The sequence below is a fragment of the Coturnix japonica genome, chromosome 10 (genome assembly GCF_001577835.2).
Source record: "Coturnix japonica isolate 7356 chromosome 10, Coturnix japonica 2.1, whole genome shotgun sequence".
NCBI lineage: Eukaryota > Metazoa > Chordata > Aves > Galliformes > Phasianidae > Coturnix > Coturnix japonica.
In genome coordinates, this window is record NC_029525.1 from 7,551,736 (window position 1) to 7,564,491 (window position 12,756).

Genomic DNA, 12,756 nt, shown 5'->3' on the forward strand with positions numbered 1-12,756 from the left:
CCGGTCACTACGGGGGGGTTGGGGGCCGCTGCGGTGCGGGGACACGGCTCACGGGGCTGCACCGGGGGGAAGCGGGGACCCCGCCCGGTCCGGTACCGCCCGACTCCGGGGGGGCCGCGCGGAACCGCGGCTCTGAGCGGGGCGAGAGGGGTCGGGCCCTTAATAGGGGCGGTGACATCACGGGGCGGGGCGGGCGGGGGGCGGGTTGGGGCGGGGTGCGCATGCGCCGCTCGGGGCGCCGCGGCGCTGCAGCAACGGAGCGGCGGCCAAACGGCGGAGCGCACAGAGACCATGGCTAGAGATGGCGAGGGGCGCGGGCGGACGGCCGCCACGGCTGCGGAGCCTGGCCTGAGGGAGCGGGGGCCATAGGAGAGAGCCGCAAAATAAGAACAACTCAGTAAACCACCAAAAAAAAAAAAAAAAAGAAAAAGAAAAAAGAGAAATAATAATAATAATAATCCATCCGACCAAGCGCCACCAACCGAGCGGCGACGGCACCGAGAGCCTCCAGAGCCGCCGCGTCCCGCGGGAGGAGCCGGCCCGCGCCCGCCGCAGCGCACACAGCCACACGGATGTGCGCGGCCCGCGATGAACGCGCAGCTGGCGATGGAGAGCATGGGCGACCTGCACGCGGTGAGCCACGAGCCGGGCGCTGAGCTGCTGGGCGGCCCCGCGCACCCCCGCGCCGCCGCCGTGCCTCCCCGCGGGCACCTGGGCGGCCCCGCGCGGCCCTCGGGCATGGCGCTGCTGGACGGCGGCGACTTCCACCACCACCACCGCGCCGCCGAGCACGGGCTGGGGGGGCCGCTGCACCCCGCCATGAGCATGGGCTGCGAGACGCCCCCCGGCATGGGCATGAGCGGCACCTACACCACGCTGACCCCGCTGCAGCCGCTGCCGCCCATCTCCACGGTGTCGGACAAGTTCCCGCACCACCATCACCACCACCACCACCACCCGCACCAGCGCCTCCCGGGCAACGTCAGCGGCAGCTTCACGCTCATGCGGGACGAGCGGGGCCTGGCGCCCATGAACAACCTCTACGCGCCGTACCACAAGGACGTGGCCGGCATGGGGCAGAGCCTGTCGCCGCTGTCGGGCTCAGGGCTGGGCTCGGTTCACCGCTCGCAGCAGGCGCTGCCGCACTACGCGCACCCCGGCGCCGCCATGCCCGCCGACAAGATGCTGACGCCCACCGGCTTCGAGGCGCCGCACCCCGCCATGCTGGGCCGGCACGGCGAGCAGCACCTGAGCGCCCCGCCCGCCGGTATGGTGCCCCTGGGCGGCATCCCGCACCCCCCGCACGGCCACCTGGGCGCGCAGGGCCACGGGCAGCTGCTGGGCCCCGGCCGGGAGCAGAACCCCGCGGTGGCCGGTTCGCAGGCGGGCGGCGGGAGCAATTCAGGGCAAATGGAAGAAATCAATACCAAAGAAGTCGCTCAGAGGATCACCACCGAGCTCAAGCGGTACAGCATCCCCCAGGCCATCTTCGCCCAGCGGGTGCTGTGCCGCTCCCAGGGGACACTGTCGGATCTGCTGAGGAACCCAAAGCCCTGGAGTAAGCTCAAATCGGGCCGGGAGACTTTCCGCAGGATGTGGAAGTGGCTCCAGGAGCCCGAGTTCCAGCGGATGTCTGCTCTGCGGCTGGCAGGTGAGCGGAGCCGCGGCGGGACGGGACGGGCCCCGCGCCCGGCCGTGCGGGGTAGCTCGGGCCCCGTTCCGGCCGCGCTCGGCCCCGCGTGCCCGCACGGTGCCCGCAGTGCCCGCGCGTTGAGGAGCTCACGCCGGGCGCCGACGCACGCGGCGGCCGCAGGTGCGGAGAAGCGGCTCCGGGAGGGCCGCAGAGAAGCTCCGTGCGGTGCCGCTGCCCGCGCCGCCTTGTCCCGCCGTGGCTCGGGCCTCCCGCACCGGACCGAAGCTCGGCGGCGGCGGGGCGAGGCGGATACGACGGAATCGGCGGCGTCGCGCGGCCGGAACGGGGCCCGGGCTCTGCGCGGCCCAACGCCGCGCCCTCGGGCTCGGGGTGCGCAGCGAGGCTGGAGCTCGGAGAGGGTTCGGGCTCTACGTCCGCCCGTGCCCAGCGGGCGCTCTGGAACGAGAGTCGCGCACAGACGTGCGGGCCCGGCTTGCAGGTGCAACGCCGTCGGCTGAAGTCGTTCTGTTTTTAACGGATTGCTGCGGTGATCAGCGCGGAGCGTGGCTTTGGTGCGGGGCTGAGAGGAGCGCCTCGCGGCCGTCCCGCGTCGCTGCGGGAGCTCAGCTCCGGGACGCGGGCAGGGCCCGGCCGGGCGCCGCGTGCGGGAAACGAAGCGGAGCCCCGTGGCCTCCCCACCCCCTGAGTGTGCGGGACGCGGGTTTAATACGCCGTGAGCGAGGGGCTGTTAATTAAGTGATAGGTCTCCATTAATTTGTCCCTGGAGAACGCGAGACGGTCGATCCGCCGGGGTCACCGATCCGTTCCGCAGACAACGGCGAGGGAGCGAGGGAAGGGCGCTCGTCTCCCCGCTCCCAAACGCACCGACTCGCGGTGCCGAGACCCGGGGGCCGCCCGGGGTGCGCTCGGCCCGGCCGTGCCCTCGGGGCTGGGGGCGGAGCGGCACCGGTGAGACGCGGATCCCCCGTTCCTCCCGCGCCGCCTCGGCTTTAACCCGCTCGGCGTCCAAGGTCCGAGCTCGACAGCGCCCTTTCCGCCTCCCGAGCAGCCCCGTCCCGCGGGCGCCGCAGAGAGGCGGACGGCGGCCGCTCCTGACGTCGCCCGGCGACCGCGGGGACGAACCATCCGCGCCGCGCGGTGCCGTTCGCCCCGAGCCCCGTCGTGAGCGCGGATCGCTGCGGGGACGGGGCGGGGGCCGTTCCGCGGGGCCGCGGCCCTTTGTTCGCTCCCGGAGCGGCCCCGCACCCGGGCTGCGGAGCGGGGCGGTCCCGGCGGACGGACAAAGCGTCCCCGCTTCGCGTCCCGTCCCCTTTCACACGGTACCGGCCGGAGCAGCCGCTGCCGGGGGCCGAGGGGACGCGGGATGCGCCGATCCGCCCCGCCCGGCCCCACCTGAACCGCACGTGCTCATTTGAATAGCGCCGTATCCCAGCCAATGGGGGCGGCCCGCTCAGCCCCCCCCGGCCCGCAGCGTTTGTCCCGAGCTGAGCGCTGCTGTCAGGGAGGGATGCGGGAACCAAGTGCGGTAATAGCGGGTCAAAACGTGCGGTAATAGCGGGTAACACTGTGCGGTAATAGCGGGTAACACCGTGCGGTAATAGCGGGTAACACTGTGCGGTAATAGCGGGTAACACACGCGTGTTGTCACAGTAGGCGGACACTGTGCGGTAATAGCGGGTAACACCGTGTGTCACATAGCGGGTAACACTGTGCGGTAATAGCGGGTAACACTGTGCGGTAATAGCGGGTCACCGCGAGCGGGGCTGAGACGGGCCATGATGGTTCACCGAGGGGCAAAAATCCGCCCGGCCCCGTATTGATGTATGAACGTCAGCTCAGAATATCATCAGTTGCTCCAGTCGGAGGCAATTAAATGTCAGGTCCCAATTATAGCTCCGCTCCCGGCGTTTACAGAGAGCGTTTACACTCCCGGCTCCTTCCCGCCGGTGTCCGCGGGCCGCAGGCGGTGGGAGGGATCCGGGGGGCCCTTCCCTGTTGCTCCCCCTCCCCCTCCGGCTGTCACACACTTCCCCGGGCTGCGACTCGTAGCGTGAGCAGCGCTGACCTCTTCCAGCCTCCATCTTATTCACCCCGTCTCCCCTCTCCTCTCCGCTCTCTCTTTGTCTGCCCTCCCCCCGCACCGCTCGGTACGTCCCTATTCGGCCGTTTCCCGGTCAGTTTTCCTTCTGCCCTGTTCTCAGTCTTCCTTCGCCGCCGCTGACACCTGCAGGGCAGCGAAGGGGCTCCGAGAAGTAACGCTGTCTGAAGGCAGCTCCCGGCCCCGCCGCGGCCCGTTGGCATTTCCGAGCGGTTTCTCCTCCGCGGTGTTTCCCAGCGGGTCGGGGTTCGGGGTTGGCCCGTGCTGCGGGGTGCCGAGCGCGTCCCGGGAGGCGGCGTCCCCTTCGTTCTCCTTCTCCTTCCCTCCCCCCCGCCGCGTTCCGGTGACCCGGCTGTTGCCGTCTGTACCTTCACATCTTTTCTTTCCTCCTCGTTTCCTTTCTCCCTTTCAAACGAAATCTCGAACGCTGGGCCGCCTTCGAGAGTTTCTCACCAAATTAACTGTAAAGAAATCAATACTGTAATCAGAGCGTTCTCCGCATTAATACGGAATCTGACGAGGCCGCCCGCCCCGCTCCGGATCCCGGTGTCGCCGTGGGCCCCGCGTTCTCCGGCGAGACCGACTCCCAGCCGCTCACACGCGCCTCGTTCGTTCTTCGTTACTGTCGGCCCGGCGCCTCTCGTCTCTCCCGGGTTCGTCAGTTCGTTCGTTCCAACACGCTGCGATTTTGATGAAGCCTCGGAACCGCTCCGTCCCTTCCTCCCGCGCCGCCCGGGGGCCGCCGTCGAAGTGCCCCGGCCCGGTGCCTCCCGCCGTTCCCGGCGGCTCTGCGCCCTCTACTGACCGCGTCCGCTCCGGAGGCAGCTTCCCCGGGCCGGGACACTCCGACGGGGCGGGCGGGCTGATGTCGGCGTGCAGCGCCGTGCGGGGCCTCGGAGCGGCCCGGCTGGCGGCGGGTTCAGCACTGCGGACAGTTACCGGGGGGTTCGGCCGGGGTTTGTCGGGCGCGCTGCGGAGCCGCCGGGCGGAGCACGGGGAGGCGGCGCGGCTGCGGGATCATCGCCGGGACTGACCGCGCTCCGTTCGGTTCCGGGGCCCCGAGGGCCCCACGCACGGATGGGCTCGTTTCGAGTGCGGGAGCCTCGTGCTCGGGACCCGCCAAGGGGCAGCGCGGTGCCCGCTCGGGGCGGTACCTCCGGGCTCTGCCCGGTGAACTCCAGGCTCCCGCCGGCGCCCTGTGGCTGCCGCATCTCCGCGTGTGCGGATCCAAAGCGGAGATTTCACCGCAATGTCTGTGGCGGAAAAGCGGCCGGTCTTACCGAAACTCTTCCGCAAACGAGGCTCACTCGAGCCGCCCCGCTCCCGTGAGGTTGGCCCCGGATTGCTGTGAGTTCACGGGAGCAGCTTCTCGCACAGGCACCGCTCGGGCAGACGCTGCAGACGACACGGAGCCGGGCGGGGGTTGAAGGGGTCCGCCCGGAGCTCGGGGCACGGCCGCAACACGGCAGCACCCGCCCTGCAGTGCCCGGCGTGGGGACCCGGTGGTGGCACCGCTGAGTCACGAACGCGGGGCAGCTCTCGCTGTTTGAATACTGTCGGAATTGATGAAGGGCTTTGCAACTAGCGGAGGGGAATCGGGGCCGGGCCTCAGGAAACGAGCCCGAGAGCCGCCCGCTCGGTACGTGCCTTCGAGGGCCCTTAACGTTCCTGTGAAGCTCTGGGAGCGGAGCGCGTCACTCCCACAGCCCGGAAACCCCATTTCGGCGGCTGCGGCGGAACCGGGGCTGGGGCGGCCGCACGGCAGCGGGGCGAGGGGCGGCGGGGGCGGCCCCGGTCGGGCGTTGCGGGGCCGTGCGGGGCGGTGCAGCCGGCGCTTCCCGGCGCGGCAGCGGCGAGCCGAGGTCGCCACCCAGGGGCCGGCAGCCGCCAGCGCTCGTAGGAAAGGAAGGGCTAACGTGATTAACATATTGATGGAGTCGCAAAAATCATTCATTAAGGCAATTTAATCTTTGCTATTAAATGTCCTTTCAATTCATTTGAGGTAATTAAGATGCCGTTAAAGTGATTAAATTCTAGTTACTTATGCTAGACAAAGAAATATTTGTCACAGTAATATGGTTAAGTAAAGACCCGGCTCCAGAAATTCCGCGTTTGCTTTAAATGATATAGCAGGAATATCGGGTGCTTCCCCCATTGATCCACTTAGCGGCGGACCCTGGGCGGCTCGGCAGCTCACGCAGGTGCTCACGGGTCTGTCAGCACTGCGGGCGCGTGGAGCCCGGAATCCCTGCTGCCGAGTCAGCGCGTCTGAGCCCGCCTCGCTTTGTTATTCCGGTGGCAGCAAATTAAGGTCGCATTTTAATACAGAGCAAGCAGGGAGGTGTTTGGCGAAGGCCGTCTCAGCTGCGATCCATACGTGTGCAGGGTGATGTCAGGCTGTGAGTTTCCCATGCAGATACGTCCTTAACTTTTGGCATATTGTGGAACAGCAAAAGGGGTGTGATGGCAGAGAAATAAGGTCCAGAGCAAATGACCTCTGGGAGGATGTCAGTACAGATTCCCAGAGAGACAAAGTGCTGAATGGCATCCTTAGGATCTAGAGAACTGCCTGCTTTTAGCTCACATGGTGAGGCCTCTGGCAAGGTAATGTGAGTTGTAGGCCCCTCATCTTGTTCTCATATTCCTCCCAAATAGGAGGTCTTGACAATTAGGAAAGGTATATCAGCATCTCTCTGCCAACTCCAGAGGCGTTATTCCTTCGGTAAGGACAGAGTTTATCACCCTTAATTGTATGTTATCATCACTCTGAATTCACCATACACTTTTGGCTATCTGTAGCCATGGGACTGAGACCATCTCTGATGTTTTAACCAGGCTCAGACTCTGATGGAAACCCACTGGCCCTGCCAATGGCAGCCCCCTTTGGAGGGGTTTCCCCCTAGGATGCTTTCTGGGCTGTACTGCTGAAGGCTTTTCCCTCTCTAAAATTGCTTTTGGATGTGTTGCAACGTTTCAAATGGAAAGCAGGTGATTAAGAAGGAGAGTCCCAGGGTGTCGGTGGGCCCCATTTGGATGGCCGAGGCAGGTGCCAGATTCTGCAGATGGAACATGGCAAAGATCAGAAAATGCATTAAAGAAGGGAACTCTGACAGGGTTTTGATGTCTGTGAGACATGCCCTGTGCAGATGGACTCAAAATAGCAAAAAGATTTCATTTTGCCTGTGGAGGAGGAAGAGGGACCCTCACAAAACTTCTGAGAACTCGAGTCAATATCCTGCATGCCTGCTTGTGTTTCCTGCAGCATCCTGATCTGCAACACTTCAGCTGGCTCTTGGTGCAGCCGGGCTGTTTTGTTCCCTGGGTTCTCCCACTCATCGTGGGCTCTCCCAGCTGCCAAATGTGAACTCCACGCTGCTGCAAGGGAACCCTACTCCGGAGCCTCTGAGAGCAGCATAATGCTTTTCTTTTTTCTCCCGCCTGTCTGAAGGAAATGTTGTGCTTACAGAGAGTGCCGTTTTGCTGTTCTTTGTCCCAGTGGCCGTTCCCCCACTGCAGCAGTGTCTGGTCTCTCAGTGTTCATGGCTGCCCTTTCATCTTGAAGGGAATCCTGAAGTAGGGAGCCCTCAGGGTGCTGCATGCTCCCTTGCCGTTGCCTGCTGCACCTGCAGGTGTGCGTGTGCCTCAGCTCTGTCTCCCCCAGGTGCTTGGATGTGGCTGTGCCACTGAGGGCTCTAGGTTCCTATGGCCTCCACCTGTGTGTAGCACTTGGCTCAGCCTCCTGGACATGGCTGTGGTGGGGCTGCAGGACCCGTGTGCCCAAAGCAGCAGGGCAGAGGTGTTCAGAGCTCCCCAGCACCAGCAAGTGAGCGCAGCCACAGCTCTGGGGTGGCTGGTGGGGAACAAAGGGAGACAAAACTGAATTGATGGGCTGTATAGGGAGAATTACAAGCATCAGAAATATCTGCTGCTCAGGGAACAGGAAGATAGAAGTGATGGGGAGAGGCCAGAGTTCAGCACTGGATTTATAGGGCTCCTTCCAGCACCGATAATATTACATTGTCATATCTGCACCTGTGTTGCCAGACTCAAAAGCACTCCACTCTGCTGTGTTGTCTTTTTTAAAGTAGGCTTTTTTTAGGCTCTTTCCAAAGGCATCACGAGGTGCCTTGCTATTGGGGTGGAAGAGGGCAGGGCTGGCTGCACTGTATGCTGTACATGCTGCACCATGCTTATATCCGTATATTGGTGTGTGATAAACAGTTCTAAGATGGGCTCCAGTGTTTTACCAAAAGAGATGCCAGCTGGTGTCGGTGCTGTGCCTCCAGCAGCTGCCTGTGCCACGGGAGCTCTGGTCTCAGCAGGCACTGCTGCAGTGTGGGCACAGCCTGGGCTGAGGTCTGGGCAGTGCTCTCCTCGCAGCAGGCTGCACCTCACCGTGCACATTTGTTCGCTGGCAAGCTGGAAGCTGTGATTTATTATTAAAATTGATTGGCTCCAATGCAGGAAAAACGATCGTCAGGAAACCCTATTACGGGTTTTCATTATCACCATTATTTATTTTTAAGTGCTATTAATATTCCCCGGCCCAGACAAGGCAGAAGATGGAGGTGGGAGCCGCCCTCCCCACTCAGGCAGAACTGGCAGCCCTGCTGTGAGCTCTGGGAGCCACGGAGCTTCACCATGGGCCAAGCCTTGGAACCAGCAGTGCCATGCAATAGTTTGTGAAGGAACCACATCCCCACTGTTCTGTTATGGTCTCTTCCTTTCACCAGCCATCAATCAGTTCATAGGAAGGGCACAGTCAGTCCCACCGTGCGTGGGATCACCAGTCACCTGCAAAGTGAGGTGCTGGGCAAACTAGAGAGCAATAGGAATCCACAGAGATCTGTGAAATACTGAACTTGGCTCATTTGTATCACAGAACTGACAGAATTTGTTTTATTCTGCTCAGCAGTGAGCACCTTTTTCTTGCCCCTGAGATGCTGCTAGCAGTAATCATACAGCTGAACTTCGAGAGCAAAGTATTGATGACTGTTGAGACATTTTCTGGGGAAATAATTATCCAGAAATGTTAAATCTCAGAAGCAGAAGCTCACGTGAGCTACATGAGTTAGTTTCACAATATGTGGCTGTTTTCTTCTCTGTGATTTCAGAGAACTCTTGTACTCGCTGGTGATGGAAGCCCTGAGGTCTGCACAGCCAGGTGAGCCAGCTCTGTGGTTCCTGCTGATGTGGGTCACACTGCTGGTGTAGTTAAGGTTGTGTAGCAAATGATAGTTTCTCTGCACAGTCTGCAGGTGAAAACTGGGATTTGTGTTGTTTTTGGAAAAGTGAAGTGTAAAGTAGTGTGAGGAGAAATGAGCTCTTAGGGGCAGCTAATGTGGAGTGGGCTCAGCTTGCCTCTTTACCGGGACAGGCAGTGGGCAGCTGGAGGTGTTAGAGCTGAGCCCCACAGCTTTTCACTCAGGAGCTTCTGACCTCAAATATTGAGGGGTATAAAAAGCTGAGGTTCCATCTAACTCTCCTGCACTCCTCATTTTCTCATTCTGAAGACCAATTGGTAGCTAATGGACTATTTATGTAATAGTATTTTTAACCCATGAAGTATCAATGTTTAATTCCAGTCAGGACCCAGCATTATTTCTGTAGGGTCTGATCCCTGCAGTGGGTTCACTGGCTTGGCTCCATGAGAAACCTGTCACATCAAACCTTTTTTTTTTCAGACCAGAAGTGATACCACATTTTAGAGGTTAAGATGTAACTTCAAAGGACTCTTCAAAGGTTTTCAGATAAAAATAGCCATAGAAGGTGTGAGTCTGGCACATCAGTCCTTATGATCGTATGGAGAGGTGCGTGCTTGAGATTCACACCATTAGTCTCTGCAAAAGCATCTGTATGGATGGGCCTGGAAGGCCACTGGAGGGACAGGTGGTGGGTGATCGTTCTTCTGTCTTCCTCAAGCAGTTACACCCTCGTGACAGTGCTGGTCCTGGGTAACAATAAAAGGTGGAGGAAGGATCTTTGTAAAATGTTGTCTTCATTCTGTATCCATGGGATTGGTGAAGGTACTGCACCGATTTTTTAATATGACCAGCACTAATCTCCACAGAAATAAGGGCTGGGCACACAGAGGCAGAACATCCATATTTTTTTCAGAATTGCCTTTCTAAATCAGCATTAAAGGATATTGTTAGAGCAGAAAAAAAGAGGAAACAGACAACTTCAGACTTCTTTGAAAGTGAGACAGACCAATCTGTCCTCCCAGAGACCCCTTTTATCCTGGCTAAATGCTAACAGTATGGGCTGGCAGGCGGTCAAAGGCTGCAGGGGCCTTGGAGAGGTGCTCCCAGCTACCCAGTTTCTGCCGAGCAGGTGATCTGCAAGGCAGATTTCAGGTTGCCATCGCCTGTCATTGGTGTGTGGTGTAACAGCTCTCTGAAAGGGAGCAGAGGGGAGAGAAAGGACAGAAGACAGAGGGATTGCATAAGGAAGAGTTGGTGTGCCATTGTTCTGTGTGGAAATATGGGTTGTTTTATTCAGAACACATCGTTCTGGACTGTGAGATGGTATCAGGGTCGTTTTCATGCAGTTCCTTATTGCTCGGCCAAAAAAAGAGAAAAAATCATCAGCAAGAACAAAACAGAAATGGATTCATGGCAAACAGTGAAGATTACAAATGTAGGAAAGATTGACTTAAGAACTCCATGAATTTCTACTCTACGTTCGGGGGATGTTGCATAGTTCAATGATGTCAAAATCTAACCTCTCAGGGACAGCTTCTCTGTGTTTGAGCAGACAATGGCAAAGGCATTTGCTAATTCATTTCCCTTGATTTTTCATAGCTTATAGTATGTTGAAAAGTAAACTCTTAAACTTGTCTTTAAACTGATTTGTGTGAGTGCCTGTCGGTAGACCCACAAAACCTGCATGTAACTGCATGTCTTAGCCCATGCCACACATCCTCACCAAATGTAGAAGCCCAAGTGAATGCTCCTTTTGTTCTAGTTGTCATATAGAACTCTACCAGACCTCTAACCAGTGCTCCGCTTTCTTGCAGCGTGCAAGAGGAAAGAACAAGAGCACGGGAAGGACAGAGGGAATACCCCCAAAAAGCCTCGGTTGGTCTTCACGGATGTCCAGCGTCGAACTCTACATGCAATATTCAAGGAAAATAAGCGTCCATCCAAAGAATTACAAATCACCATTTCCCAGCAGCTCGGGTTGGAGCTGAGCACCGTCAGCAACTTTTTCATGAATGCACGGAGGAGGAGTCTGGATAAGTGGCAAGACGAGGGCAGCTCCAATTCAGGCAACTCATCTTCATCAAGCACTTGTACCAAAGCATGAAGGAATTACCACAAACTAAACCTCGGTGGAAAAGCTTTAAAAATTAATAAATAAATAAATAAAGACAGACCAGGACCTCAAGATAGCAGGTTTATACTTAGAACTATTTGAAAAAAAAAAAAGTTATTTATAAGTCCAAAGAAACCAAAGACTTATTTCACCTGCATTATGACTTTGTTCTAAGACACACGCTTTAGTAGGATGACAGCTTGCAAAAAAATAAAGAAGAGAGTGAAATGGAATGAACGAAGTGGAACATGAAGAGAAGAAAAGTAGACCACTGGTCTCACACCTTCACCCATGATCATCTTCACCGTCCTTGGCTGTGTAATGGTTTGGAGCATAGTGATTTCTTGTCATTGAATGGACATCTTGTCAGATATGGCTCTTCATTTCCACAGCGATCGCCATGAAGGTGTGCAGTGTGTCCGTGCTGTGTAAACACCGGTGGTAGGGACTGAGTCAGAGCTGGTTGGCAGAGAGGGTCATGCGCAGCATGACCAGCAAGGTGTGGAGTCGTCCGAATGCATTTGAATGGTAGTGTGATTTTTGCTGTTTTGGTGTTTGAGCTTCCCAGGCGTGATGCCCGGACATGAGTTCAAACTAGGCAGAGAAATTTTGAATGGTACCTAAACCAGTGCATTCTCTTTGTTTGTTAAGGAATGTTCAGATTTTAAAAAGGGAAACTATTCCATCCATTAAAAAAAAAAAAAATCGACTAGCTACCAAAGAACACATATAATAATTATATTGCAGGTATTTTATTGCAATGATTTTAATATTCCAAAGCTATTTTTACACAAAATACTATGTAGAGTTATAGGTATAAACTAATCTAACTGTATAACACATAAAACTTGTAATCAAGACTGTTATTTGCCATTAGTAATGTCACATTCTTGTTTCTTTTCATGAATGGCAAGAAAGAATGGCACAATGGGGCCGGGGCCCAACACCTGGTCAATGCTTATTGATGTTAGGGAGCTTTTTTTCCTTTATTTTTATTTTTAATTTTTTTAACCTACTGACTTTTCTAGGCAGCGGAATAGTGATATATGTGAAGACTTGGGGGTCTTTTCCCATTGAAAGCAGGTAGGACATTGGGTAGTGTTGATGGCAGCAGCTCTGGCAGGAGCTCCAGATGTGCCGTTGGAAAGCCAAGTCATGGCTCAGCTGAAGCTGATAGCAGTGTTCTCATGATACAGAGGCACAGCCTGTTGTCATGTGGCTTCATGGCCATGTGCATCAGCTGAGCTTTCTTCCGTGCGTTCTTTCTTGCTCATCTGTTAATCTAAATACTGCATGAAGTAGTTTAAAATTCATAGTTGGAAAGTTTAACTGCTCTGTTGCTAACAGAACCTCCAAAGATAAACCATCCCATCTCTACTCTGATAAAAGTAAAAAGAAAAGCATGCAACATCTGCAAATTGAATTTTAGTGTGAGGGGAAATTGGACTTTAAAAACCATTTGTGTGCCTGTTAGATTTCTAACTGGTGTCCTGAATTTCTGTCATAATTCTACTAGGCATATTAAATTCCAGAGTAACCGAATACAAAGGTTAGGCCCGAGGGATTAGAAATAGGTAATCTTACATACTCTCCTCTTCTCTTCTCTTCTCTTCTCTTCTCTTCTCTTCTCTTCTCTTCTCTTCTCTTCTCTTCTCTTCTCTTCTCTTCTCTTCTCTTCTCTTCTCTT

The 12,756-nt window shown here is 56.8% G+C and overlaps 1 protein-coding gene across 1 annotated transcript; it reads left to right on the top strand.

The window, feature by feature from the left end:
* The first annotated feature begins 214 nt into the window (after positions 1-214).
* ONECUT1 (one cut homeobox 1) lies at positions 215-12,458 on the top strand. Its single transcript, XM_015873029.2, has 2 exons — positions 215-1,651; positions 10,771-12,458. The coding sequence occupies exons 1-2, from the start codon at positions 589-591 to the stop codon at positions 11,058-11,060; spliced, it is 1,353 nt and encodes a 450-aa protein (XP_015728515.1). The 5' UTR covers positions 215-588; the 3' UTR covers positions 11,061-12,458.
* The last annotated feature ends 298 nt before the right edge of the window (positions 12,459-12,756 follow it).

Coding starts and splice junctions, on each gene's coding strand:
- ONECUT1 (XM_015873029.2), top strand. CDS start 589: ATGAACGCGCAGCTGGCGATGGAGAGCATGGGCGACCTGCACGCGGTG. Junction 1,652..10,770: donor GTCTGCTCTGCGGCTGGCAG/GTGAGCGGAGCC, acceptor GCTTTCTTGCAG/CGTGCAAGAGGAAAGAACAA.